The sequence below is a fragment of the Staurois parvus genome, unplaced genomic scaffold (assembly GCF_062004578.1).
Source record: "Staurois parvus isolate SC_StPar_1 unplaced genomic scaffold, SC_StPar_1.0 ptg000604l, whole genome shotgun sequence".
In the NCBI taxonomy this organism is placed as follows: domain Eukaryota; kingdom Metazoa; phylum Chordata; class Amphibia; order Anura; family Ranidae; genus Staurois; species Staurois parvus.
Window position 1 is genome coordinate 1862908 of NW_028318400.1, and position 12393 is coordinate 1875300.

At 47.2% G+C, this 12393-nt stretch overlaps 1 protein-coding gene across 2 annotated transcripts in view; it reads right to left on the minus strand.

The window, feature by feature from the left end:
* PCGF5 (polycomb group ring finger 5) overlaps window positions 1-12393 on the minus strand; it is a 107559-nt gene that overhangs the window by 9982 nt on the left and 85184 nt on the right. For both annotated transcript variants that reach the window (XM_089692758.1, XM_089692759.1), the window contains exon 9: window positions 4297-4386. In XM_089692758.1, the coding sequence (XP_089548884.1) occupies window positions 4297-4386 (90 nt within the window). The remainder of the gene's footprint in view (window positions 1-4296; window positions 4387-12393) is intronic.

Sequence of the window (12393 nt, forward strand, 5' to 3'; positions counted from 1 at the left end):
CTCTTCTCCTTCTCATATTACTATCCTCTGTTCCCAAATCTCATTTCTTTACCCCTCTGCTCCACCCCACAACCTGTACATCTCACCCTCACTGCTATCATATCCCTACTATTGCTCTCTTCACCTCCCCAAAATGCCTCTTCCACTCCTCCTTCTCATTTTCCTCTCCTCCATTCCCAAAATCCATTCACTATATCCCTCTGCCCCTCCCAAACAATTGTATATTGTGTCCTCACTGCTTCCTTCGCCCCTCTATGGCACCCACCACCTCCTCCTATCACTCCACTCTCCCACTGACCCCAACACCTCCACTAGTAGTTTCTCACGCTCCTGCACATCCCGCTCCCATGCCACCTTTCTCACCCTTCTCCTCCTCATAACTGCGGGGGACATCTCCCTGAATCCTGGCCCTCCACCACCTCCCTCACCCGCACAAAACCCTCCCGCCTCCACGTCCTACTGCAACCCCAGCAACTTAGTATCTGTCCCCCTGCTCCCTAAAATCTCCCCCCCGTTTTCATGTGCACTCCTGAACGCCCGATCGGTGTGCAACAAGCTTACCGCCATCCACGACCTCTTTGTTTCCCGCTCCCTCAACCTCCTAGTGATCACGGAAACCTGGATCCAGCCCACTGACTCTACCTCCCCTGCTGCACTCTCCTACGGAGGTCTCACCTGGACCCACTCACCCAGGCCTAACGGTCGTAAAGGTGGTGGGGTTGGTCTGCTCCTGTCACCGCAGAGCACCTTCCGAGTCCTCCCAAACCCCCCCTCCCTATCCTTCTCCTCCTTCGAGGCCCACTGCGTCCGACTATTCTCCCCAACCCCCCTGAAGATTGCTGTGATATACCGGCCTCCTGGATCCATACCCCGCTTCCTGGATGACTTCTCCTCCTGGCTACCCTTCTTCCTCTCCTCTGAGCTACCCACCATCATCCTTGGGGATTTCAACATCCCTGTCAACCTCGACAACCCAGACACAGCCCGTCTCCTCCACCTAACCTCCTCCTTTGCACTTGCACAGTGCATACAATCCACCACCCACTCCGACGGAAATATCCTTGACCTTGTCTTCTCCAACCGCTGTGCTCCCCACAACCTCACTAACACCCCCTTCCCTCTCTCTGACCACAACCTGATCACCTTCTCTATCTCCTCGTCCTCCAATGCCTACCCCTCCAAATGTCACACTACTACCAGCCGTAACCTCCGCAACCTTAACCCTGCCTCCCTCCACTCTGCAGCTGATCAACTCCACGACCGCATCCTCCCCCTGTCCTGCCCCGACTTGGCTTTGACCGCCTACAACAATGCACTCTCAACAGCCCTTGACTCACTAGCGCCTTTAACCACACGCAACATCAGACCCCGACCGCTCCAGCCCTGGCAGACTGATCACACCAAAACCCTCAAACGACAAAGTCGTGCCCTGGAGCGACTATGGCGCAAAACCAAATCCCAACAAGCCTTCACCCGCTACAAATCTGCCTTCCACACCTACACCTCCTCCCTCCATGCTGCCAAACAGGCCTACTTCTTGACCCTCATCAAGGCCCTCTCCTCAAATCCTCGCCGACTCTTCTCTGCCTTCAACTCTCTACTCTCTCCACCCCCCCCTCCACCCAGCACATCACTCACTGCCCTTGAGATTGCCAATCACTTCAAAAACAAGATTGACACAATTCGCAAGGACATTGCCGCAACTCACACACCCTCTCAACCCGTCCCCTCTCACACAGCTACCCCCTTATCCCCCCTCCCCCTCGACATAACCCGCAGGGACTTCGTCGCTGCTCAAACTCTCTCCAACCCCCTTCACCCTCACTCAGCTACCCCCTCATCACCCCTCTCCCATGGCCCCACCACTGCTCTGACCTCCTCTTCCACCCCACCCTACATTCCTCATACCGAAGCTCCCCCCACACTCCGCACCTTTGACCTTACTACCATCGAGGAAGTCTCCAAGATCCTCTCTGATGCCCGCCTCACCACCTGCCCCTCGACCCTATCCCCTATCAAATCCTACGTCCTTCCTCCTCCTCCATCCTATGCTCCCTCACCCACATCTTCAATCTCTCCCTCTCCTCAGGCACTTTCCCCTCCTCTCTGAAACATGCACACATCACCCCCATACTTAAAAAGCCCTCCCTGGACCCCAATGACCCGAACAACCTCAGACCCATCTCCCTGCTCCCATTTACATATAATTTCCTCGAGCGCCTAGTCTACACCCGCCTATGCTCTCACCTCAACGACAACAACCTCCTCGATCCCCTACAGTCCGGCTTCCGTCCCCTACACTCCACCGAAACCGCCTTACTCAAACTCTCCAACGACCTGCTAACCGCCAAAGCTAATGGCCACTATTCAGTGCTCCTACTTCTTGACCTCTCTGCGGCCTTCGACACGGTCGACCACCCCCTCCTCCTCAAAAAACTACACTCCCTCGGCCTCAGAGACTCTGCTCTCTCCTGGCTCTCATCCTACCTGTCACAACGCTCCTTCAGCGTTACCTATAATGCTACCACCTCCCCCTCACTCCCCCTCTCTGTTGGGGTCCCTCAAGGCTCTGTCCTTGGGCCCCTTCTCTTCTCCATCTATACCTCCTCCCTTGGCCAACTCATACACTCTCACGGCTTCAACTACCACCTCTATGCCGACGACACACAAATCTATCTCTCAACCCCCCACCTCACCCCCTTGGTCTCAGCCCGAATCACACACCTACTGAGCGACATATCAGACTGGATGTCGCTCCACTTCCTTAAATTGAACCTCTCCAAAACCGAGTTTCTTGTCTTCCCCCCAGCCCGGACACCACCCCCCATTGATTTCTCCGTCACATCCAACAACGCTACCATCAAACCCGCCCTGCAGGCCAGAGTACTGGGTGTCATTCTGGACTCCAACCTATCCTTCCAGCCCCAAGTCCAATCTTTAACAAACTCGTGCAGACTCCACCTCCACAACATCGCCAAAATCCGCACGTTCCTAACCCCAGAAACCACTAAACAGCTCATCCATTCTCTCATCATATCACGACTCGACTACTGCAACTCCCTCCTCACTGGCCTGCCTCGCCGCTGGCTATCCCCGCTTCAGTCCATCCTGAATACGGCTGCCAGACTCATTCACCTTTCTAACCGCTCTGTCTCCGCCACCCCCCTCTGCCAATCCCTCCACTGGCTTCCGATTGCGCAACGGATCAAATTCAAAATCCTAACGCTGACGTACAAAGCTGTCCACCATACTGCCCCGAACTACATCACCGACCTAATATCCAAGTACCGCCCAGCACGCACACTCCGCTCCTCACAAGACCTCCTTCTCTCTAGTTCCCTGGTCTCCTCCTCCCATGCCCGCCTCCAGGACTTCTCCAGGGTGTCACCCATCCTCTGGAACTCCCTGCCCTAACCCATCAGATTATCACCTACTCTTCTCTCCTTTAGGCGCACCCTGAAAACCCATCTCTTCAGGGAAGCCTACCCCACCCCCTGCTAACTTGCCGACCTCCTCCACTCTTCCTACCACCCCATCCCCCACAGCTATCTCCTCCTGTGCCACCACCCCCTCCCTCCTAGATTGTAAGCTCGAAAGAGCAGGGCCCTCGAACCCCTCGTGTATCACATTGTATTGGTATTGTTCTGTCCCCCTTTGTAATGTACAGCGCTGAGCGAACTATTGGCGCTTTATAAATACTGTATAATAATAATAATAATAGGAGGACATCCATGTACGCCCTCCCAGAACTAGCCCACCACGCTGTAGCTGTCTTTTGGCTATGGGACGGTCGACAAGTGGTTAATCCCCCCAAAAATCTTATGAGATAAATTCCTGCATGCTTTGCCTGTGCTGCAATTTTATCAGTTACATTGTTCTCAGGAATGAGGAATACAAAACACCCCCGCTGTTCTGGGGAGAGAGAGGTGTGTTAAGCTGGCCATAAATTATTATTTTTTCGTTCAGCCAGTGGGATGAAGGGAGAAAAAGAAAAGATTCCTCGATCTACATAATCAATATGAACAAAGAAATCCTTCCCACTGGGACATTGTATTCTGACAGCAGGACTCTCTATTGTCAGAATTCACTGATCAGCGACTGCAGCCATCTGATCGAGAATACATTTCCAAGCCCTTTCAACAGAAGCAGATCTAACAATCCTCTTCTGTTGAACAGGCACAACCACAAAAGGATTGAAATTAAGAAATTGGTTCAGCCATCTATGGCCAACATTACTAGAAGGATCAGCAAATCTAACAGTAACAAACATGTAAAAAAAAGTATGAATGTAATTACATTTTCACCCCTCAGCCGCCACCTTGTCATGTATATGAACTCCATTGTATGGTCCTTCCCCATAATCTCGCCATTGCATAGAACATCCAGCTGAAAAATAGAATTATACAATACGATTAACCGCTTGGCCTCCGGAAGATATAACCCCCTTCATGGCCAGGCCATTTTTTGCTATACAGCGCTCCGCTATTTTAACTGTCAATTGCACGTTCATGCAACACTGTACACAAATGAAATTTATATAATATTTTTCAGATAAATAGAGCTTTCTTTTGCTGGTATTTGATCATCACTGGGATTTCTAGTTTTTGCACTATAAATTAAAAAAGACCGAAAATGTAAAGAAAACCAAAACAATATTTTTTGCTATAAACATACGGCATGAAAAATACAAAAAATTTCTTCATAAATTTTGTCCAAAATGTATTCTGCTACATGTCTTTGGTAAAAAAAAATCCCAATAAGTGTATATTAATTGGTTTGCGTGAAAGTTAAAGCGTCTACAAATGGCAGTATAAATACTTGAATTTTTATTTATTATTTATACTAGTAATGGTGGCGATCAGCAACTTATAGCAGGAATGCAGGACTGCGGGCATTCTGACACTGGGTGGGAACTGACTAACTGCCACTGACATCTCCAGTGATACGAATACAGAGATCAGTGTTAATAAAAAGCATTTATCACTGTACTAATGACACTGGGCAGGAAGAGGTTAACATCTGGGGCGATCAAAGAGTTAACAGTGTGCTGTTTTACTAGGGGACGCACTTTGCAGAGAGATAGAAATCAGCATGTCCCCACTGACAGGAGAGAGATCTATGTTGTTTATACTCAGATCTCTCCCCTGTCAGCTGCTCCGACGGTTACCGAGTCCCATCCATGAATCTTTGGCCGGGACTCAGTGATTGACATCTGACAGGAGCCAATAACAGCATGGATAGGGCATCACGCATGCGCCCCCTACCTGGAAATGCTAAATCACGTATATTTATGTAATTTTGAACAGAGCAGCCACCCTGTAGCAGTACACCTGCTATAGGGCAGTCTTAAAGTGGTTACATATCATGTCACTATTGACCTAGGGCGTAGTGGCACTAACAATTGGAATCCTGTGTCTCAAAGATTTAACCACTAGTCTGCAATCACCTTATTATCAGGGGTTTTAAAGTGTTACTAAACCCACAACAGTAAAAGCAGTCTGTATATGCAGTAAAGCATGCTTGTTATACTCACTGTGGAACCTAAGGGGTAATCCTCTGCATTGTGTAAAAAGGCTGTTTGATCCTTTCTTCTCTGTTCCTCCCCTTCTTCAAGTGACCACCTCTTATCTCCAGACTGAACCATAGGCATGCACATGCTCAGTTTGGTGTGTAGTGCTAGAGGTTTTTTTTTTTTCTTAGGAGAGTGCATGTGATCAGCACAGGGCCAATCAGCACTGTCCAGACAGAGGTCAGGGGATCTGCATCCTCCTAGAGCACAAAGAAAACTCCTACAAGCTTTAGCTAGTGGTGGGCTGGACACTGATAGAAGTCACAAGACTACTCTAACTGTTGATGAGAAAAGGTATTTAGCAGTTTATATTTACTAAAATAATTACACTTCCATGTTGGGTGTACTGTGGGGGACCAGATATAGTGAATGCAGGGTCCTGGGTTTAGTAACACTTTAACATCCCTTATGACGCAGGGTAAAGCAAATCCTAACCTGTTCATAAAACTGTGCATATTATCGCAACTACTTAGTGTAGTGAATTATACCTTTCACACAATGTCACACGATATTTGCGCAGCCATTTTTTAACGCAAACATTTAGAAAAAATACACTTTAATGAATCGTAGTGCACACAAACACAATATAATACCTTTTTTTTTTGTAACAAGATGATATTACACCGAGTAAATAGATAGATAACATGTCACGCTTCAAAATTGCGCATGCAGGAAGTCTCTTGCCAGCATTATTGCTCTCACTCTGATGCTCGAGGTGATACCGCACACGTGTAATGTGATCACCGTTTACATATACAGGCAGGACCTATATGCATTTGCATTTGTGAATGAGCATGGGTGGACAAAGGTGCTTTAATTTTTTCTTATTATTATTATCTTATTAACATATTTTTTTCTACTGTCTCTTTGAGTCAGTGGAAAGGGACAGGTACTTCCTCTGCCCCAAAAGCATCTGATCAAACCAGACAGAAAAAAGTACAAAAGAGGAAGGCTATACCCTCTCTCAGCTTTTAATTTCAGCCTCTGTTGGTTTTCTAGATTTTTATCTCCTGACTGAGAAAGTAGACATCCATATGACCATTAGTGCAGGAAAATCTAATGGAGCCCTGCATAACCTAACAAAGGTTCTTACTTCTTTCCAAAATTAAACAAAAAAGTTGTGTCTGGACTTACATGTTTAAGACCACCTCTTGTTCCATTAGGCTTCAGAATGGATATTACAGGTAGTGGGGACACTTTGATTTCTCTAACTCCATTACTTTCTCTTTTCTTTTACAGTTCAGCAGGATACAATTTTTCAATCTCACAAAGAAAATAATGCAGGGCCTCCAAATATAGAATATTACAAGCTTAAAGCACATGCTATAAACACAGCATTCATAATGAGCAAAAAGCAGCCACACTATTCAAAAATGATAAAAAAAGTCAAATGTAAAAAAAAGTCCAAAATATGCGATAAATATCACTGCAGAAAAAGTGTCTTCCACCAGCTCATAGAAATCTCTACCACACGTGAGCAACAGAGCTACAGTGCACTCGCCGACATTAAATGTGCAAGATGAAAGCAGCAACATGCACGTTTGTGGCAACAGGATCCTTCACACGTGGTCAACCAGCTCCATTCTCACAAAGACATCCTGCTGTACCGCTTCTCACCACTGGAGACAGTCAGAAGGTTTGCTTGATATGTCTGGGAGCCACAAGCAGGGGCCCACATGTAGTGCAGTATATTTATAACAGGGTTGCCACCTCATCTCTTTAAAACTGAACACATTAGATACACAGGTTCTGAGGCTATTTTAATGTAGATAAGGCACTAAGTGAGTTTAATTGCCAACTTAATCAGCTACAGAACCTGTGTAATTCATATGTGTTTGGTTTTAAAGGGATGAGGTGGCAACCCTAATTTATAAAAAGTATAGATTTCACATAAAAGAGTAAAAGGCTTCATCCAAATGCCAGTAAAACGACTGCCATGAGAAATATAACAGTGCACTTACAAAGAGAGCCGCCAGTTGCAAACATGGAAGTGGCGGTGAGACATCAGCTGTAGTTCCTTGGGGAAACTACCTGTGTAACCCCTTGGAGAAAAGTATCAACTAAGGAGAGAGAAGCCAAGGAACGTTGAAAAAGAATGGCCAAAGCAGAAACCCTGCCCTTCGCAGTATTCAAAGCCAGGCAATGAACCATGTCCCTATAAAGAAAGGCCAGGATGCGAGCAACCAAGATTTTCCAGGTGAGAAACCCCAGTGACTCACAGTAGGCGAAGTAGGCCTTCCAGGTGCGATAATCGATTAAACGAAAACTGGACTTCCAGGTTCAAAGCATCATATAACAGACAGCCAGAGAAGACCTTCAGCATATGCCTTTCAACAGCCATTCTGTCAAAGCCAGCAACTGTAAAGCAGGGTAAAAGTGTGAACCTTAGGAGAGAAGATCCAGAAGGAGTGGAAGCCACCACGAGTTACCGACACCAAAATGAACAAGATCGGCAAACCAGCCCTGGGTAGAATCACCGCTGTAGAGGCCTGGAGTGGTGTTGCATGTAAGGAACACAATAAAGAAAAGAAGATGGTATTTTCAATGGTGCTGATACCTTTCCTCAGAACAGATTAGGCAAAAACAGTCATGTCTTTGCCTAACCTGTTCTGAGAAGAGATATCAGCACTGCTGAAAATCTCATCTCCTTTTCTTTATTGTTTTTCTTCTTCAATATGTTTTAGGATGTGGTGACTGTATGATCAACTGAACCCACTGAATTGCTCATTTAGTTTGCAAGTCAGCCATGACACCCAAGACCCTCTTGCAGAAATGGATGAAGACAGTTTACAGAGAGATTAGGGGAAGGACATGAAGACGTAGCTTCTAAAGTTTTTTGTGTCCCAAATAAGTCTCACTACTCCATACAAAGAATGGGAAGAAGGACTGACTTGCAAAAACTGAGCATTGCTCTGAAGTTTTCCAATGACTTGATTATGATGGAAAGATTGCAGATCCAATAAAGAATACTACGTCCACAGGAGCAGGTCGTCCAGATAGCCCACAATCGTTATCCCAAAGAGGCACAGGACAGCCTACGAATTGGCAATGAAGTTCTCCCACCACGAAGTGGAGGAACTGCTAATGGTTGCGGCAGATGGGGACATGGAAATAAGCATCCTTGATGCTGAAAGAGGCCAGAAGATCCACTTGTAAGGAAGCTGCCACAGAGCAGCATTGACATTTGGAACTTGCGTAATTTCAAAGGCATTCAGGGCCTTTAGATCAGGCAGACACCTGCCTTCCTGGGGACTGTGACCAAATCGGAATAAAAGCCCCTGAACCTTTCACAGGCTGGAACCATGGCTATCACTAACTGATGCAAGAGCCCCTAAACTACAGAGTGCAGGTTGGCTAGGCACTGATGGGAAAGATGCAAGTGGAGAGAAAGAAACAATCTGTCAGAAAGGATTGGAATTCTATCTTGTAGTTGGAGGAGACCACCTCTAAAACCCAAGTGTCTGTGACATGGGACTGCCAGTAGATTACAAATAGCAGGTGATATCCCCCAGCATACGATGGTGAGGTTGGGGCACACCTTCATGGGGAGGTGGGCTTCTCTGTGGACGTGGAGGCGTTGGGTTGCCAGGTACACTTTGAATCTAGGTGCCAGTTAATAAAGTTAGGAGCCAGTTTTTTTCTAACAAGTTTTTATTTTTTTAATATTTAAGCTTCATTTTCAATGACAAACCCCTCTTATGTAGCCCTGATGTGTATCTTTACAGGAGCAGGACACAGGTTTACACACAGTTATCTCTATCAGCTTCTGCTTATTAACATCTTAGGATCCCTAAGAACTTATTACATTTAAAATCACAATAAGTGAGCAATAGTCTCCAGTCTCTGAAGGGGAACTCTGCAGACCGTGATGTAAAGGGGATGTCTGCGGGCCCTGATGTAAAGGGGAACTCTGTTGACCCTGATGTAAAGGGAAGCACTGCTGACCCTGATGTAAAGGGGAGCTCTGCTGACCCTGATGTACAGGGGAACTCTGATGTAAGCTGGTCTCTGATCACCAGAACCCCACTTACATCAGAGTCCACAGAGTTCACCTTTACATTACAGTCTGCAGCAACCCCTTTACATCCTTGTCTGCAGAGTACGCCTTTACATCAGAGGTTCCTTCTACATCATGGTTCACAGTATTGCTCTTTACATCAGAGTTCCCCTTTACATCAGGGTCCACAGAGTTCCCTCTTGTACTGTAAGGGGGAACCCTGCAGATACTGCTGAAAAGGAGGACTCTGGGTTAAAAGGGAATGCTATGAACTTTGATGTTGGGGGGTAACTCTAGTGATTAGAGCCCCCCTCACATCTCTGTAGAGTAGGTGATGTTGCAGTCAGTGTGTACAGTGACCAGTTCAGTGTGATCCCTGTTCAGTGCCCCCTCCCCCTACTGTGTGCAGAACAGATTAGGTATCGCTGCGTGCGGCATTCCTCATCTCCTCACTGACAGCAGAGTACGTGTGCCCTCTCTGCTGCGCTTAGCCTGACTGACTGACCCCAGCCTGCACTCCTCTGCTCACTTCCCTCCCTAGTACCCTCACTCACATGATCATCATCATCACCAGTCACTCAGCGTCCTGGATTCCCGGCCCGGCCGGTAGGTCCCCTTAGGTGGAACAGAAGCTATGAAGTTCAGCGCTGGAAGGCAGAGCAGCTAGAGGAGGAAGTTACATCCTCCTTCTCTAAATGCTGGGGCTTCCCTGCAGTTGACTGGCAGCTAGGATGCTAGGTGGGCCTAGCAACCAATAGTTTTAACAGGTGGACAGCGGTGGAGGGATTTGTAGGGTAGCTAAACAAGCAGTCCGCCTCCATAGAGCCTACAGGGGGAATCCAGCCTCTCTATTTTTATGGATAGTTTTGCAGCCTTGTAAAAACAGGGATGGTTGCCAACCCTGATGGGGACTCCTACTGACCCCAGGCCCTCGGACATTGCTGAGTGGTAAGTCCGCCCCTGGGTCTGAAAAAAGCCCAGGCAATTGGTAACCTGGTGCCTGGGATTTGTAGCAAGTTAACCCATTCATCCAGTGTTTTGAGATACCAGGGCAGAAGCAAGGACTGGATGGATTAACACTCTGGAAACTACATACAAAGAACATATATTCTGCCTTTCTTCTGATGGGTCCCACAAAAAGGGAGATTCTTCAGATGAGATCAGGGTAGCCTTTTTAATCTGGTGAATGGGAGGACTCACTACCAGAGGAGAAGAGCACTTTGGATAGACAGTTTCTCGAAGGAGAAGTGTACAGAGAGGTGTATAGGCAAAATGAAGAACTTGGTCGGATGGGACCAGGTCTTGCAAAAATCATAAATAAAGGGGTCATATGGAAAACCTGTTGAAGACTTTTTGCATTTGTGCATCCAGGGATCTTCCATCTTCAAAATTCCCAGACCATCGTAATAAAGTGTGGAACAAGTTCTTTAGTGCCAGATTTGCTCTCATCAGCTCCTATTCACTGTCCAAAAGGGAGAGGGGAGGTAGCTGCCTCAGGGGTTCCCGGATCCCAGGATGCAGACACTGGGGAGAGGGGATGCTTGGTAGCAAGTTTATGCAGTAGAGCCCTTTCCATGCACAAACCCTTTCCTATTGGTTGAAACAAATTCAAAAGTTAAAGGGGATCCTGAGGACCAAGACGCCACTTGGCTTGCTTCTGAAGAGGATGCAGAGGCCTCCAGGACCACAGGAGTTTGGCAGGCTAAACAGAGTGGTTCCGATGAGGAAAATATGTCTGTTGCCCCACAGGAAACACATGAAGTAACTTACTCCAGAACACTAGGTATCCCTGTCAGCTTATGACTTGCCCACCGAAACTCAGTCATACCTGGCACTTGTTGCAGATAAGGAGCCCCACAACAGGGCTATAGAATCACCCCTCTGGTAATGGCACTGTATGCCATGCACACTGGTCCTGGCAGAGACATATGAACATGGAGAGGTCTTAGATTAGAAGATGAAGCTCAGAAGATACAGTATATTGCCAAAAGTATTGGGACGCCATGTCTTTATGTGCACATGAACTTTAATGGCATTCCACAAGGTTTAGGAGTGTGTCTATGGGAATATTTGACCATTCTTCCAGAAGTGCATTTGTGAGGTCAGGCTCTGATGTCAGACGAGAAGGCCTGGCTCGCAGTTTCCACTCTAATTTATCCCAAAGGTGTTCTGTCAGGTTGAGGTCAGGACTCTGTGCAGACCAGTCAAGTTCCTTCATCCCAAACTCCCTCATCCATGTCTTTATGGACGTTGTTTTATGCACTGGTGTGCAGTCATGTTGGAACTTGAAGGGGCCATCCCCAAACTGTTCCCACAAAGTTGGGAGCATGAAATTGTCCAAAATGTCTTGGTATGCTGACACCTTAAGAGTTCCCTTGGAACTAAGGGACCAAACCCAACCCCTGAAAATCAACCCTGCACCATAATCCCCCTCCACCAAACTTTATACTTGGCACAATGCAGTCAGGCAAGTACTGTTCTCCTGGCAACTGCCAAACCCAGACATGTTCAGAAAACATGTCTCCACTGCTCTAGAGTCCAGTTTTACACCACTGCATCCAACGCTTTGCATTGCACTTGGTGATGTAAGGCTTGGATGCAACTGCTCGGCCATGGAAACGCATTCCATGAAGCTCTCTATGCACTGTTGTTGTGCTAATCTGAAGGTCACATGAAGTTTGGAGGTCTTTAGCTATTGACTCTGCAGACAGTTGGCAACTTCTGCGCACTGTCCGCTTCAGCATGCGCTGACCCCGCTCTGTCATTTTACATGGCCTACCACTTCATGGCTGAGTTGCTGTTGTTCCCAGTTGCTTCCACTTTGTTA